Source organism: Typopeltis vanoorti, chromosome 1 (genome assembly GCF_054136105.1).
Source record: "Typopeltis vanoorti isolate ZY-2024b chromosome 1, IOZ_Tvanoo_1.0, whole genome shotgun sequence".
Classification (NCBI taxonomy): domain Eukaryota; kingdom Metazoa; phylum Arthropoda; class Arachnida; order Uropygi; family Thelyphonidae; genus Typopeltis; species Typopeltis vanoorti.
This window is the reverse complement of record NC_143549.1, coordinates 157,339,602-157,355,630: the sequence shown is the minus strand read 5'-3', so window position 1 is coordinate 157,355,630 and position 16,029 is coordinate 157,339,602. Positions and strand designations below refer to the sequence as shown.

At 35.8% G+C, this 16,029-nt stretch overlaps 1 protein-coding gene across 2 annotated transcripts in view; it reads right to left on the bottom strand.

The window, feature by feature from the left end:
- sp3 (phosphatidylinositide phosphatase spermathreecae) overlaps positions 1 to 10,098 on the bottom strand; it is a 400,619-nt gene extending 390,521 nt beyond the window's left edge. For both annotated transcript variants that reach the window (XM_090394946.1, XM_090394954.1), the window contains exon 1: positions 9,959 to 10,098. In XM_090394946.1, the coding sequence (XP_090251072.1) occupies positions 9,959 to 10,055 (97 nt within the window). In that variant the 5' untranslated portion in view covers positions 10,056 to 10,098. The remainder of the gene's footprint in view (positions 1 to 9,958) is intronic.
- Between the last annotated feature and the right edge of the window lie 5,931 nt (positions 10,099 to 16,029).

The window sequence follows — 16,029 nt, the reverse complement described above, 5'->3', positions numbered from 1 at the left end:
CCCAATGTGGCCCTCACGGCAAAAAGTTTGGAGACCACTGTTCTAAAATAAAAACTATAACAAATGTTATACCTTTAATTGTAATGTCCAAATATTCAAAGAGACGGAGTAAACACGATACGCACTGTGAATACTCTACTACTGGTAATGTAGTAGAGTATTCGCTAATCATAATTTGAGTAAATCATAATTTGAGATCTGTCCAGCTTTCTGTTTGCAGTTGGTTTATATTTTATTAACTGTTTAAGATATCAGGTGTTGGCCATTCAGTTTACATGCTGTTTCCAATTCAGTTTGTAATTGGATAGTTTTTCTTCTATTGATTTTATTTTTAGTTCTGTTAAAATATCTGTTTTATTTTTTTTTGTCTGATAATGTATTTTTATAATAATAAAAATTATTATAATATTTTTATACAGCAGAAAATAATATTAAATTATTTTCTGCTGTCATGGAAGGGCACACATCATCATCATCGTGCTAATTATGGATATAAAAAATATTGGTCTGTTCCGGTCTCGTTATCTATCTTTTGAGATCTATCTAGCCTTCTGTTTCCAGTTGGTTTATATTTTATTAATTGTTTAGGATATCAAGCATTGGCCATTCGGTTTACATGCTGCTTCCAATTTTGTTTGTAATTGGATAGTTTTTCTTCTATTGATTTTATTTTTAGTTCTGTTAAAATATCTTTGTTTCTTTTTTTTTTTGTCTAATAATGTATTTTTATAATAATAAAAATTATAATATTTTTATTATTATTAAAGATCTCATGAATCTCATTTCACTTGTTTCTATTCTCTGTTTAATGCCCAAATTTCACTGCCATATAATAATGCTAAAGTAGTGCATGTTTTCAAGTGTGTTTCTTTTTTGTAAAATATTTAGATTGAGTGTTCTATTTATCATGCTTATAATATGTAAAAATTTTGTAGTTTTTAATTTTATGTCTTTTTCTCCTTCGTATGATATTTCACATCTAAGATAATTGAAAGTATTTGTTCCATTATTTTATTATTAATAACTATTTTACTTCTAACTGGAGTTTGTCGACAAAATTACACGGTTTAGTTTTATCTATGAATATTTTCATTCCAAACTGTTCTACTATAACGTTTAAATTATACAAGGTGTTTCAAAAGAGGGTATACAACTTTGAATGGTAATAGAAGATAAATAGCTATAGGTGAACAATTTTTATTATCACGCAAATGTAGTGTAACACTTGAAGTTTCAACACAGACAATTAAAGTTCAATGTGACTGCCTCCAGTAATTCCAACATCCCATCTGTAATCAATTTCCTACCACACGTGGCAGAGCATATCTGGAATAACTTCAGCAATACCGGCAGGAATTCTGGAATACAGCTCATCCAAATTGGCTGGTAGTGGTGGAACAAACACTTGATCTTTTGCAAAGCCCCACATGCTATAGGCACCCCTCTACCAATCCATCTGTCTGGATAAAGGGTGTCGAGGAACAACCTTACGTCTGTCAGGCAATGGGGGAAGTGCTCCATCTTGCTGGAAATGTAAGCATCTGTTGAGATCATCGTGATCATGTGGTATTAGGTATCCAAGTAGCATGTTCAGATACACACCACCACCAGTAACAGTAGACTCCGAAAAAAAGAAGGGCCATTTTTTCAAACTTCTTTTTTCTCAAACTTTCGCTATGATTTTATCCCATGTTAAACGGGGTCAGCGTTCCCATCTTTAATCATATTCCCCCAGATTCTCCGGTCCAGGGGGTCTTCCCGATTCCATCCTTTCTCCCTAAGATCCTCTGCCACCTTATCCCTCCACCTGAGCTTGGGCCTGCCTCTTTTCCTCCTTCCCTCCACCTCCATGCACTCAACTCATTTGCCAACATACTCCTCAATCTTCCTCTCTACATGACTGAACCACCTCAGCCTGCTTTCTTGTACCTTCTTACTGATCAGTCCTTCCTTGACCATCCCTCTGATGTAGTCATTCCTTATCCTGTCCTTCTTTGTCACACCACTCATCCATCTCAACATCCGCATCACCACCACCTCCATCTTCCTCTCCTGTGCCTTTATAGGCCACGTCTCTGCACCATGAAGCATCACCGGCAACACCACCATCTTATACAGCTTTCCTTTCATCTTACAACTCACTCTCATGTCGCACAGGACCCTGCTCATCTCCCTCCAATTCATCCAGCCGCATGTTATTCGGTGCTGTATTTCCTCATTCAGGTCTCCATTCCTCTCGACAACTGACCCGAGGTACTTGAATTTCTTCCCTGAAGTTAACCTTTCACCCTGGAGTCGTATGACCTTATCCTCGGCACTCCCTGTTGACATATTCGGTCTTAACCCGGTTAATTCTCATGCCTCTCTCCTCCAATACCTTTCTCCACTCTTCCAGGGTCTTTTCAAGCTTCTGTTGGGACAATTCGCAAAGAACAATGTCATCGGCAAACATCATGCTCCATGGCACCTCCCTCTTAACGTCCTCCACTAATACATCCATGACAAGATCAAAGAGGTAAGGGCTCAGAGAGCTGATCTCTGATGGAGCCCAACGACTATGGGGAACCCCTCTGTCATGCCGACACTATACCTAACCTGAGTTTTCGCTCCATCATACATCTCCTTCACCAACCTCACGTACTTCTCTGACATCCCCTTTCTTCCTCATACACCTCCATACCTCCTGCCTGGCCACTCTGTCATATGCCTTTTCCAGGTCTATAAACACCATATGCAGCTCCACCTGCACCTCCCTATATTTCTCCATCAGTTGCCTTAGCACAAATCTCGCAACCATTGTCCCTCTCCCTGGCATAAATCCAAATGGCTCCTCGCCAATTTGCATTTCCTGCCGTATCCTTCCTTCAATTACTCTTTCCCATAGCTTCAACATGTGTGTCATCAGTTTGATCCCTCTATAGTTGCCACAATTCTGAACACTCCTCTTCTTTTGTAGATTGGGACCTTTTCCTCCATTCGTCTGGTATCTTTTCCTGTTGGGCTATTTTCCTCATCAATCCCATAACATGTCTGTGCCCTCGCTGCCCAGACTTCTCCACACTTCCCCAGGTATCTGGTCTACCCCCATAGCCTTTCCATTCTTCGTTTTTCTCAGTACCCAAAGCACTTCCTCTCTGCTGATGTCCTGCACCAATCCATCGTTTGCCTCTCCATCCTCACACCTCTCTCTTGGATTCTCCTCATTTAGCAGATTACAGAAATATTCTTTCCATCTTCCTCTGATTTTATCCTCCTCTTGCAATACTACTCCTGAGGCATCCTTTATCTGCTTGACTGATGTTATGTCTTTCGAGGCCTTATCTCTAGCTTTCGCTATTCTCAACAACTTAGCTTCACCACCGTTTCTCTCCAGTACTTCATAAACCTCATCAACTACCCTCGCCTTTGCCCTTGCCACAGCTCTCTTTGCATTTTTCTTTGCTAATCAATATGCCTCCTTGTCGGCTCTAGTTCCAGTCATGTCCCATTTTTTCTTTGCCTCTTTCTTTACATTGATCTCCAACTGCACCTCCTCATTCCACCACCATACCTCCTTATCCTCAGGCAGCCCCTTTCCTGATGTTATACTGAGCACTCTTCTCCAATTTTTCTAATAATCTGACTATTTACATTCCACCATTCTTCCACATCCTCTGGTAGCTTCATTTCTTTCAGTACCTTTTCTTTAAACTTATTCCTTGGGCCTTCATCTTCCAATTTCCACCACGTTATTTTCCAATCTTTCCGCCACTTCCGTCTATTCTTCTTTTCCCCTTTAATATCACAGTCTACCACAACCAACCTGTGCAGCTACACTTTCTCCATTAATCACTTTACAGTTTTTCACCTCCTTCAGATGTTTCCTATCGCACATAATATAGTCAATCTGACTCATTCTATCCCTGCTCATATGTTATCAGGTGTCCAACTATCTCCTTAAACCATGTGTTAGCTATAGCTTGGTCGAAGGCCACAGCATGCTCTACGATTCTTTAACCTTCTTCATTTCTTTCACCACTACTCCAACCCCCGTGCACCCTTTCTTCACCACTCCGTCGTCTTCCTACATACCCATTCAAGTCTGCTCCGACGATCCCTCTCTCACCATCAGGGATTCCCATTACAACCTGGTCATGTTCTCTCCAGAATGCCTCTTTCTCCTCCTCATCACAACCTACTTGTGGAGCGTAGTCACACACTATCGCAGCCACACTTCCTCCAATTTGAAGCTTAACACTCATAATCCGATCATTCTTCTGGCACACCTCGCAGACTCCCTTGAGCTCCTTGTCGATGATGATTCCAACTCCATTTCTTCCATTCTCATTTACCCTGCTGTAAAACAGTTTATATCCTTCAGCCAGCTCCTTTGCTTTGTTGCCCTTCCACCTTGTCTCCTGCATGCACAAGATCTTCAGCTTCCTTCTTCTCATCATGTCTGCTATCTCTCCCTGTTGTACCCACATTCAGCAACCCAATTCTTACTTTACACACACTCTCTTTCTGTTGGACTCGCTTCTTTAGCTGAACCTGTCTTTGGTTTGGTAGCCCAAGCCCACTTCTCACAGTCCTCGGGCGACGGAACTGCGCATCACTTACGGGGGACGCCATAGCAGTTGTCCTTTTTCTGTTATCCGACATTTCATCCCTGGTTTTGGCATATTTTTTTACAGCTGGATGCCCTTCCTGACGCCAACCTTCCCCATTTATCCGGGCTTGGGACTGGCACCGAGATGGGCTGGTCTGCCCTCCCCAGTGGCTGGGTCATTTTCTCAAACTAAAACACACAATGTGCTCAATATGCAACATCGAAAGTTGCCATTTTCAAATGGTGTGCCGTATCACACCATGTAGTGCTGTCATTTGGTAATAAAGTTATGTGAATCAAAATATGATGTTTCACTACATTATGACACTCACTCATTCAGCTTTTGTACATCTTCGAAGTTATTCTCTGTTGTCCTACAAAGCTGTATACACACTTTAGAAACACCCTGTATAATATTACTCTTTGTAAATTGTCTTCCTTATCTGATATTATTACCTGATCAGCTGCAAATAACAGTGTATTTATTTTGTTATTCCAGGAAATTTCTATACCTGGATTATTTAAGGTGTTCCACTGTATTATTTCATATTTAATATAAATATTAAAAAGTGTTGAATACAGAGGGCAACCCTGTCTTTCTCTTTGGTATATAGATTGTTTTTCAGACATTTTTTCATTTGTTAGTATTCGATATCTTTGTATATATTCAATATTGCATGTAGTAAAATATTAGGTATAATTATTCATTGTAATAATATATCAAATAGTATATATCTTTTTATTTTGTCAAGTGCTTTTTCATAATCTATAAAACAAAAGATGAGTTTCTAAATTAAATTCTCCTCTTTTTCTATACAGAGTTTTAAACAAAAAGCTGCATCTTTGTAGAGCATCCTTTTCTAAATCCATTTTGACATTCTAATAATATGCCAGCCTGGTTGGCCGAGTGTTTGGCATATCCCCTCTCTCCAGCTAAAAGGCTGTGGGTACGAATCCCGTCGTGGGCATGGATGGTTGTTTGTGAAAATACTAGTGGTGGACAGTGGTAGATAGCATTGGTGTAGATGATGAAGGTAGTTGCAGCTGGTGGAGAAGGAGATGTAGAGCAGGTGCCCACCCTCGATGAGTCTTTGGACTCCCTGGAGGTGTTATGTAATAATAATAATATTTTTTCACTGTATATTTTCAATTTTTCATTATGTATTCTACTATATATTTTGTGGCATGTATTCAATAAAATAATACCTCTGTAATTAGCAGGGTTTGTTTTATCCCCCCATTTTAAATATAGGTATTATACTTGTACTCCATTCTATTTGTATTTGCCTATTTGCATACATTTTATTTAAAAATTTTAATAATCTCTGATGAAATTTTTTTCCAGCAAATTTATATAGTTCGGAGTTTATCTCATCTTCTCCTGCTGACTTACCATTTTTTATTTTAATTATTGTATCGTTTAAAGCATTTTATAAGTTTTAGGCAGATTTTTTTTTTTTGTTAGTATTATCTGTCCAAAAATCTGTAAAGTAATCCAAGGATTCTTTTAAATCTATTTTACAATTTATATTTGCAGTTTCTCTTATATTTGCATTCATGTGCTTTAGTATTTTATATGCAGTGGGACTTATTTTGAATATATCATTTTCTAGGTATGATACAAATTTTCCCAGCTTTCTCTGTATCTCTTTTGGCTATTGCTCATCTTTTTTATATTCAATTTCTTCTTGTTTTTTGTTACTTAACCATCTTTTAAATGCCAGCTTTTTATTTTCAATTACTGTTTTTATTTCATTATCCCATATATGTAATTTTTTTATTTTTATGATTTTTTTTTTGTTTGTTTCTAGACTTTTATATGCTGCTGATGTAATAATTTCTTTCATATTATTCCATTCTTTCTCAATAGCTTCATTTTCTTGTATTTTTTTCTAAATAGTTATTAATCCTCTATTGGTATAAATATCTTGTACTTAATCATTTAGTAGTCTCTTACTTTGTAATTCGATTTTTTTTTTATTTGTTTGTTTCTTTCTTTATTTTATTTTATTTATTTATTTTTTTTTTGCATTTTCTGTAACCAATTTGGCAGAAACCTTAATTTTGCCTGCACTAAATAATGATCTCTATTTCTAGTCCTTTCCTGACTTTAACATCTAGGAAGAAATTTGCTTCTTTTCATTTGCTACAAAGCAGTCTATTATTGTCCTTTTGCACACCAAAATGCATTCGTTATTTTTAAATTATATAATCAATGAGTTGTTTTCCATTTTTGTTTACTGTTGTTCTCCAAATTTTTCTGTATTATTATTTTTTTTTTTTTTTTAATTCTGACATTAAGATCTTCAGCTATAATTACACTGTCTGTTTTATTTAATTTAACATATATTCCTTGTAACTCTTTGTAAAAGTAACCATTTTCTTTTTTTACCTCTTCGGAAGTATATGCTCCAACAACTGTTAACTTTGCTTTATTTAATTTTAATCGCACTTCTAATATTCTTTCATTCCAGTATGTATAATGAGTTATTTTTGCTTTAATTGATTTGTGGATCCAAATCATTATGCCAGCTTTTGCAAGTATTTGTTTGTCTCTCCACTATATACGATATAATCAGTTGTTTCTTTTGTTCCTTTAAGTTTCTTTTGTTTCTGTAGGAACTGCAATTTCTATATTTTCTTCATTTAAAATTTTATCTAATTATGCTTCTTTATGTGCTATGCATCTATGTTCCATGTAGCATATTTCACCACATTTTACTTTTTTCCAAAGTTTGTTAGCCTTTTCCAATTTGCAGTCTTTTCTCATGTTTTCTGTCCAGTTTAGATTTTGATGAGACTTGAAAATAATATGTTTTTTCCCTATATCAAGTTACTATCATGATGATAGGTATCATAATGGTGGGCTGCCACCTTAGGGCAACTAGGCTTGCCTTTTTTTTTAGTAGATAGTGAAAACTGCACTTTGAGAGGAAAGAGTCACCCTCTTACCCTCAAATTGCTCTAATAGCACTTCGGGGGGGGGGGGGGGTAAGAAGTAAGACAGCAGAAAGAAGAGCAGAAGACTAGTCTACAGATATAATATAACAAGTGTATATTGTAGGAAGTAAGATCAGGTCTAGCTCAGGTATCTTATGCCCGTACCCAACAATGTGAGCCCCAGAGATTTTTGTGCACCCCTTGAGACACAAAAATGAAATAATAGAGCAAGCATTTAAGTCAAATAACGTTCTGGATGTTTAAACAGAATAGTATAGAAAAATAAAATCTAAATATTGCAACTAAAACAAGTACAAATAGACCAGTTTTAACTTATGCATCTAACAGTTAAGATCAAACAGTTAAACACTACAGAAATAAAAACTCTTAGGAAAATTGCAGAAAAAAAATTTTCATAAAATCAGAAAGGAAGAAATATTCAAACAATGTGCCTTACAACTAATAAATGAATGTATAGCAAACAGAAAAGAAAAAAAAAATGGCAAACACATTAACAGAATGCAAAAAGAAAGAATAATCAGACAAATAGAAAACAAAATGGAAACCAAATAACAGAAGACCGACTGGATCATGAAAACAGTGGAAACACTGCAAAGCAACAAAACATTAATGTCACAAAAGGTCTTAGACCTAAGGTAGAAAATGAAGAAAATATGAATCATAGAAGAGAATATGAGAATAGAATCACATTCTCTTTTGTATATGATGCTTGTTTATACAAGAAGTAAATTTTGGTTATTTTCTTTATGGTTTTCTGAGATATTTACCTTCCCCTTAACATATGAATCAATAGCCTGTCATAACCAAGTAACTTGCCTTCATATAAAGTTGATACTCTGATGAGAAGATAACCTGCTATGTCCATCAATTCTGTGTATCTTCTGCTAAAAAAACATTTACTACCATTTTTTGCAGGCTAACAAATTTGCCTTCTCTGATGATAATTCTTATAAATAGAATAATACAAGTGCAGAGGAGTTTCATTGTACAATATTCTTTGTTGTCAGTGAAGTAACAACAAATTAATGTTAATGCATATGTTAATTGGTGTGTATGATTTTCTGTTGTAATACTAATAATATCAAGAAATTATATTATTGGTTTCATCCTTTATCCAAGTGTAGGCAAACAAAGTTTGTATGTGAAGTCACTTCACGACTGGACTACTTGCATATAGAGGCTAATGACTTCATGTGTAAACTTTGTTTGCCTACACTTGGATAAAGGATGAAACCAAAAATATAACTTCTTGGAATCTTTAATTTAGAGTATAACCAAGTGGAAAAACTTCTAGGTCTGGAAGTGATACCATCTTTAATTTACAGTATAACCGAGTGTAAAAACTTTCAAATACTATATTCAGCATTTTTAGATGTATTCAATAACTAAAAGTTAGCATTTAACATCTAACTTTCATTATTTTATTTATTCTGCATGAATATAATCCAGCAAGAAAACTGAAATATAAGATCTGATAATGTTGGAGCCTTGACAGGTAACACTGATTTGGAGGAAAATTGTAGATATGGAGTTAGTAATGATGTAATTTTTCATGTAATACTATCATATCCTGTAAACCCTTTAAGGGTATATATCAGGAATTTGATGATGATGATGATGACCTGCCATCTTTACTAAAAACTATGGGCTGGCCAAGGTAATTTATGCACTCTCCAACATAGGTTGTGAGTTTGATTCCCACTGCAGGGCACGAATATATTTAGGTGGTAGACTAATATCATCTCTGGGTGCAGTTTGATTTCAACCTGCAAAATTCGGTCTCTGGGAAAGATCTATTTTAGCATCCACAATGGAAGAAATAAATTTGCGTGTAATACTATCTACATATGATATGCTGCTGCTATTGTCCTTAAACCTACCGCAAATGCACGTAGTCAACCATGGGTCTTAACGTTTGCTTTCTCATGTTCAGTGTAATGGACAGAATTCTATACAAAACATTATTATCAAAAAAGCTTAAAATTAGAAAACTGGCTATGAATCACATCCTATGTATATACTATTAAAATAATAATAATAAATAAATAAAAACTGATAATTAAATGTCTGAGATAAAGTTCTTCCAGCAAGTTATAAAGGAAAACAAACTCCACGTGATATATCGTATATGTACCTAAATGATATAAAAACTGAATCATTAAATTATGTTGTTCAAATTAATAAAATTAACAGGGTTTCGTGAAAAACTTCTCATAGAAGCACAACACAAATAAATATGTACTACATATTACTATAATAATAACATTTATAGCGCCTTTAAAATTTCTCATTCACGTATGATCAAAATAAACCTGTGCTACAGATTTAACACGATCCTAAAACTAAACATACTGTTAAACTGAGTTAAATGAGCGGAAAATGAATGACGCGAAAGATGACAATGTTTACCTCCTTTCGCCGATAGTTGGCCATCAACTCTACTGCACCATAAACTGTAATTGTCTTTAACGATAACATAATATTCATTTGTCATTAGTAATTCCATGATGAACTAATATAAACATTCACGAAATTCGAAATTTCACTAACTTAACTCTACTGTTTCACTATTCTCCCAATCTCCGCCTTCTATCGATTCGTGAACGCTTAATGTACCCATAAACATAAGATGTTACATCATTTAAGAAAAAAGCGACATCAACCTGGAAGTGGTCTCCACTTACTTCATAAATTAAAAAATATATAATATAATGAATAAAGAAAGGAGTATAAAAGACTTCTACTGATGGTGAAATTTATTAATACACGAATAGAAATCTGCCATCATTTCATACTAACGGGATAAAAAAATGTGCATTTAAAATTTTCAAAAGTGATCAGGAGGTTATAAAATAGGACAGCCTCCCAACATACAGTAAAATAATATAGCACTCCATAAAATATATGTTCTCAATCTAGGAACCCATACATTCGCCTTTTATGTGTGGTTTAGATTAAGTATTTCATTCATCTAATAAAGACAGCGTTTATCACAGTTCTCATCAGAAAGACAAAAACCAACGGCTCTTCCATGAATTTAAGTTTTCTTTTTTGTTTTCGGTAAATGATTAGATATACAATAATAATAATAATAATAATAATAATTATTATTATTATTATTATTATTATTATTTTGGTAATCTCCAAATCAATAGACTAATCGGGAGGCCTAGTCAACCAGCAACGTGCCATAATAATGAAATTTGAAGCTATTTACACTCCTTGCATTCATAATGGACTCCGTCAATGCATTCCATTCACCAACTCTCCAAGTAAAAATTATCTTTACCCTTCTTCACCACATATTTATAAACTTCCAGAAATGGCCTCTCGTTCTTACCATCTTAATATTCACTCTTTTTATAATTCCCCTGTATTATTAATCTGATAGACTACATTAACTTGAATGTTGGTGACAGTGGTCATGCGGTACTCACGTGGGAAATGACCAAGTTTATGAATGTTCCATTCAGAAAAGGTTACATGTTGGACTACAAAGCAGAAGATCATGACCAACTGAGGAGTATACTGTGTTCAGTGGAATGGAATCGGTTGTTGGATGGAAAGAATATCGACAGTGCATGGGAAGTATTTAAACAATACTTAAATGATGCGATATCAGAATGTGTCCCGAGAGTTCGAAGAATAAACAGAGTAGGAGCGAAATGGATGTGTAATCTTATTAAGCAAGAGATCCGTAAGAAAAGGACAATGTGGAAGGAATACGGTGTGCATAAGGATGACGTTCATTATGAACGTTGTAAGCAGCAGACTAGAATAGTCACAAGTGTTGTACGGAAAGCAAAGGCTGAGTATGAAAAGAAACTGGCTCTGCGTGCTAAAGACAATCCACAAGAATTCTATCGATATGCTGCAAGTAAAAGAAAAAATGAATATGGAAGAATAACTCTTCTAAATCAAGATGGCGTGAGGGTTACAGATGCAGAGGAGGTTGATCAGTTAATGAGTGCCCATTGCGTTAAAAGCTATTAACCTGCAAACGCAAAATTGAGCTCACTGTTACCTCTTCACTAGAGCAGGTGTGTGAGCCGGCGCTATTAGAGTTGTTGCACAAATTGAATAAGAATTCAACAATAGGGACTGATGGAATATCAGCACCTGTGCTAAGAGTGTGTTCAGCTGAACTGGCCATTCCTTTGACCAGGTTGTTTAATATGAGTCTCAGAACAGTAAAGATTCCACAGGAATGAAAGGAACATATGGTAATTCCATTGTAGAAGGGTTGTACAAAGACCGATGTATCCAACTATTGAGCAATTAATATCTGAGGAGTGGTGGTGAAGATTTTGGAAAAATTGGTCAGGGTCCACATTCAGAAATGGGTTGACAGTGAATCATTACTTTGCAATGAACAACATGGGTTAACTAAGGGAAGGTCATGTTTTAGCGACTTGCTTACATTCTATAATAATGTCACCATTGAACTAGACAAGAGGAATGGATACACCATGATACTTTTAGATTTTGCTAAGGATTTTGACAGAATACAGCATGGAAGAATGCTACATAAATTGGAGAAAATGGGTTTGTGCTATACAATATTGGCGTGGATAAGAGGATGGCTGACTGACAGATAACAAAAAGTGGTATAAGGGGGATCTGAGGATGCAAGGTGTAAGGTAATATCCGTGTACCACAGGGATCAGTGCATGGTCCACTAGAATTCAATCAGTACATTAATGATATTGGGAAGGATTTGACAAACGACATACAATTATTTCCTGATGATGAGGCAAAGATAGGTAGGGTAATCAGGAATGTTGCTGATATGCAGTCTGCAGAATAATTTGAATAGCTGGAATTGTGGGTATGGGAAAATGGATGTCAGTAAATGTAAAATCATTCACTTCGGCATGATTAGATATCCAATGTCGTATTATATTGCACGATTAGGCTAGAAGAAACTGATGAGGCTGTAGATCTTGGAGTGTTAGTAAATAGGAAGTCAGAAGTTCAGGGGATGTAGCAAAGATTGCAAATACAAAAGATAATTGCAATGCTGAAACAAACATTTATATATAAGAAAAGGGTGTTATTTTGCCTCTTTACAAGGCCTTGATAAGACCTCACTTGGGATATTGTGCGCAGGTCTAGTCTCCTGGTGTCCGTTGTGACTCTGATATATTGGATATCAGGATTGTAGAATACTGATTATGGGAGAGATTGAGAATTTGTAGATTGCAGACACTAGAAAGAGGGGTGATATGATTGAGATTTACAAACTTCTGAAAGGGTCAAACAGAGTTATAATTTCAATTTACGGAGTGGGGAAGGATGAGAGGGGATTCTTGGAAGCTGAGAATGAAGGCCGCCAAGAAGGGTGTGAGGGCCAGATTTTTCTCTCAGAGTGTGGTGCGTCATTGGAATGGATTATTATTATTATTATTATTATTATTGATACCTCCAAGGAGTCCAAAGACTCATCGTGGGAGGACACCTACAACTGTCTCAACCACTACACCGAACCTCTACTACGAATCATCTCCCTCAACGCCATCTAGCGCCCACCTCCACCACCACTACAACTAGTATTTTTTTGTCTGTAAATTGCGTGTGTTCTGAAGGGCGATTTGTCTGTATGCGGGATGAAAAACCCGAGTTTCCGGGAGAAAAAATCCTGCTACCTCCGTATGAGATTGGCTAACTCACCATCGACTGAAATCGTCCAGATAAAGTTTCCTCTCGTCGCTACGAGAATCGGACTTAGGCCTATTGCAATCGAAGGGCATAATGTACCGTCATTCTTCCAATTGCGCTACGGAGGCGCTTCCTACGGAGGATTGCCTTTGATATGTGAGTAAAAGCAGTGTGAATAAATTCAAGAATAAATATGATAGCTGGTGTGTGTGTGTGTGTGTGTGTGTGTGTGTGTGTGTGTGTGTGTGTGTGTGTGTGTGTGTGTGTGTGTGTGTGTGTGTGTGTGTGTGTGTGTGTGTGTGTGTGTGTGTGTGTGTGTGTGTGTGTGTGTGTGTGTGTGTGTGTGTGTGTGGTATATGGCCTCCCTCGATGAGTCTCTAACTCCTTGGAGGTCTCTCTTAATAATAATACTGTCGATTTTTGAGGTACAGTATTACAAATCAGACTTTCTGGAGCCAGGAACCTACTTGCCTGTTCAAATATCAACTTACCCTTCAACTTAGAAAACGTTCCTTCAGTCAGTGAGTAGAAATCTAACTTAGAAGAGTTCTTAGAGTTCTTCAGGTAGCCTGGTGCAATGGAAGCATATTTAAAAATATTAGGTCCACGTAGGGGGGGGGGGGCTGCATGGCATCGTGATCATACTGAGAATATTCTTTGGATGAATATATTTTGGGGAAGAAATTTTCTTCTCTTAAGATAGTGTTGCAAAACTTATACTTCATATTACAATGTTGGCTTATAATTAGTTACCAAGCCATGGACAAAATATGGAAGAGACGAGCTATAAAGATACATGCTAAATTGCGTATTATAGAAACCTCTATCTTCAGCAGCATGCTCTATGGATGTGAGGCCTGGTTATTACTCCTTAGAGAACCTGAAAGGAGGATATTAGCATTCGAGAGGAAGCGCTATAGAAAGATCTTGAGAATAAGCTGGGTCCAGAAAGTGAAAAATGAGGAAATCTATAGACGAATACAACCAAAAGAAAACCTGATACAGAAAATAATCAAAAGGAAACTAAGTCTCTTTAGCCATATATGTAGAATAAATGATGAGAGGAAATTAAAATCGCTGTTGTTCGGGATGATGGAAAGAAAGAACAAAAGAGGATAGCCAAACAGAGAATGGGGCGATGACATTGTCAAATGGTGCGTAACCTCTGTGCACAAACTGAGTCATCCTGCACAAAACAGAATGCAATGAAAGAATCATATCAAGATGGCATCAGACACCTACGGGAGTTGAACCCAGGGTTGTTGTTTTTATAATTAGCATTGCTCTCATTGTTGTCAGCACTTAATCTATATCTCTCCTTTGACTACATGCAATTTATGGAAAATATTCTCTCACGGAAGCTATACTTCTGGACAGGCAAAGAATAACGTCTACTACATTAATGAAAATTTTAGAAACTAGATTTCTTTTATTTAATTTAAAATTATTTAACTTATTTAATTAAAAAAAACCTGCCTATGATATATATGGAAATGTTTTCTTTATTCCATCTATCCAACTACCTGACATCAAGCTTTTATAAGACGATAAATATTTATCGTCTTATAAAAATTTATGAGAATTACATGTGTACTTATTGGTAACATGGTCCTTGACGTTATCCTTTCTATTCAGGTGACTTTCTTAGTAATACCTGTTTAAATTTTTCAGTGTTTCCCAAGCTATATATAAAGTTATCACTGTGCGTGATAACAATACGACATGTAATACAATACGCGTGTCGCAAGGTTAGTTTCCGTTAAGGTTAGTTATTAGACGTGTGTGAGATGAAGTCAATTTTTTTTGAACAATTTGTTTATGAGTTCTTCAAAAAAAAATTGACTTCATCTCACATACGTCTGATAACTGTTTAACATCTGTTGATGTAAAAAGTTTATTTTTTCTGGCTTCCAATCTGACTAAAATTTTCAATATTAGCGCTACTTTCTGGTAGCTGAAATAGTTTTTCAACGAAGTTAATATAGTAAATAATAGTTTAATATACGACGTTTCACTGACTAATATCTGTCAGCATTTTCAAAGGATACACTGGTAAGCAATAGAAAGTAACAAAAACTAGGAAACTAACCGACAATTCTAAAAATTATATAAAGTATTCACTGTGCGTGATAACAATACGACACGTGATACAATACGCGTGTCGCAAGTACAAAAAGCTACGCAATCTTGAAAGTTTAAAATGTAAAAAGGCATTTGAACCATTTGACATTCTTAAAAAGGTGTCGTGACAACAACGTTATACCAAAATGTCTTCGCCTAAAACAACTTTTTACAATAAATATCTCGACAAATAAAACGTTGCACTTGCGACATGCGTATTGTATCATATGTCGTATTGTTATCACGCACAATGATAACTTTATATAATTTTTAGAATTGTCATTGTCGGTTAGTTTCCTAGTTTTTGTTACTTTCTATTGCTCACCAGTGTATCCTTTGAAAATGCTGACAGATATTAGTCAGTGAAACGGCGGATATTAAACTATTATTTACTTGACTAACATACAGAATTAAGTCTTTAATTTATTAATACTAGTGGTCAAGATGTTAATATGTTTCTAACGTACGAATTGATATCTTGGCAATGCTTAAATTTTCAACATTACAGGACATTTCTCCTGAGAAAGAAAATATGAAGTCCGTCAATCATGCTTAAAATTCCGTCAGGTAACGGGCATAATTATAAAATGTTATATTTGCATGCTTTAATAATTTTGCATAATTCTGCTGCAGATTCAGAAAGCTTTTAAGTTCTTCGTCTGTAACTGTGTATATGAAAGTATTTGTACACTTAATATCGG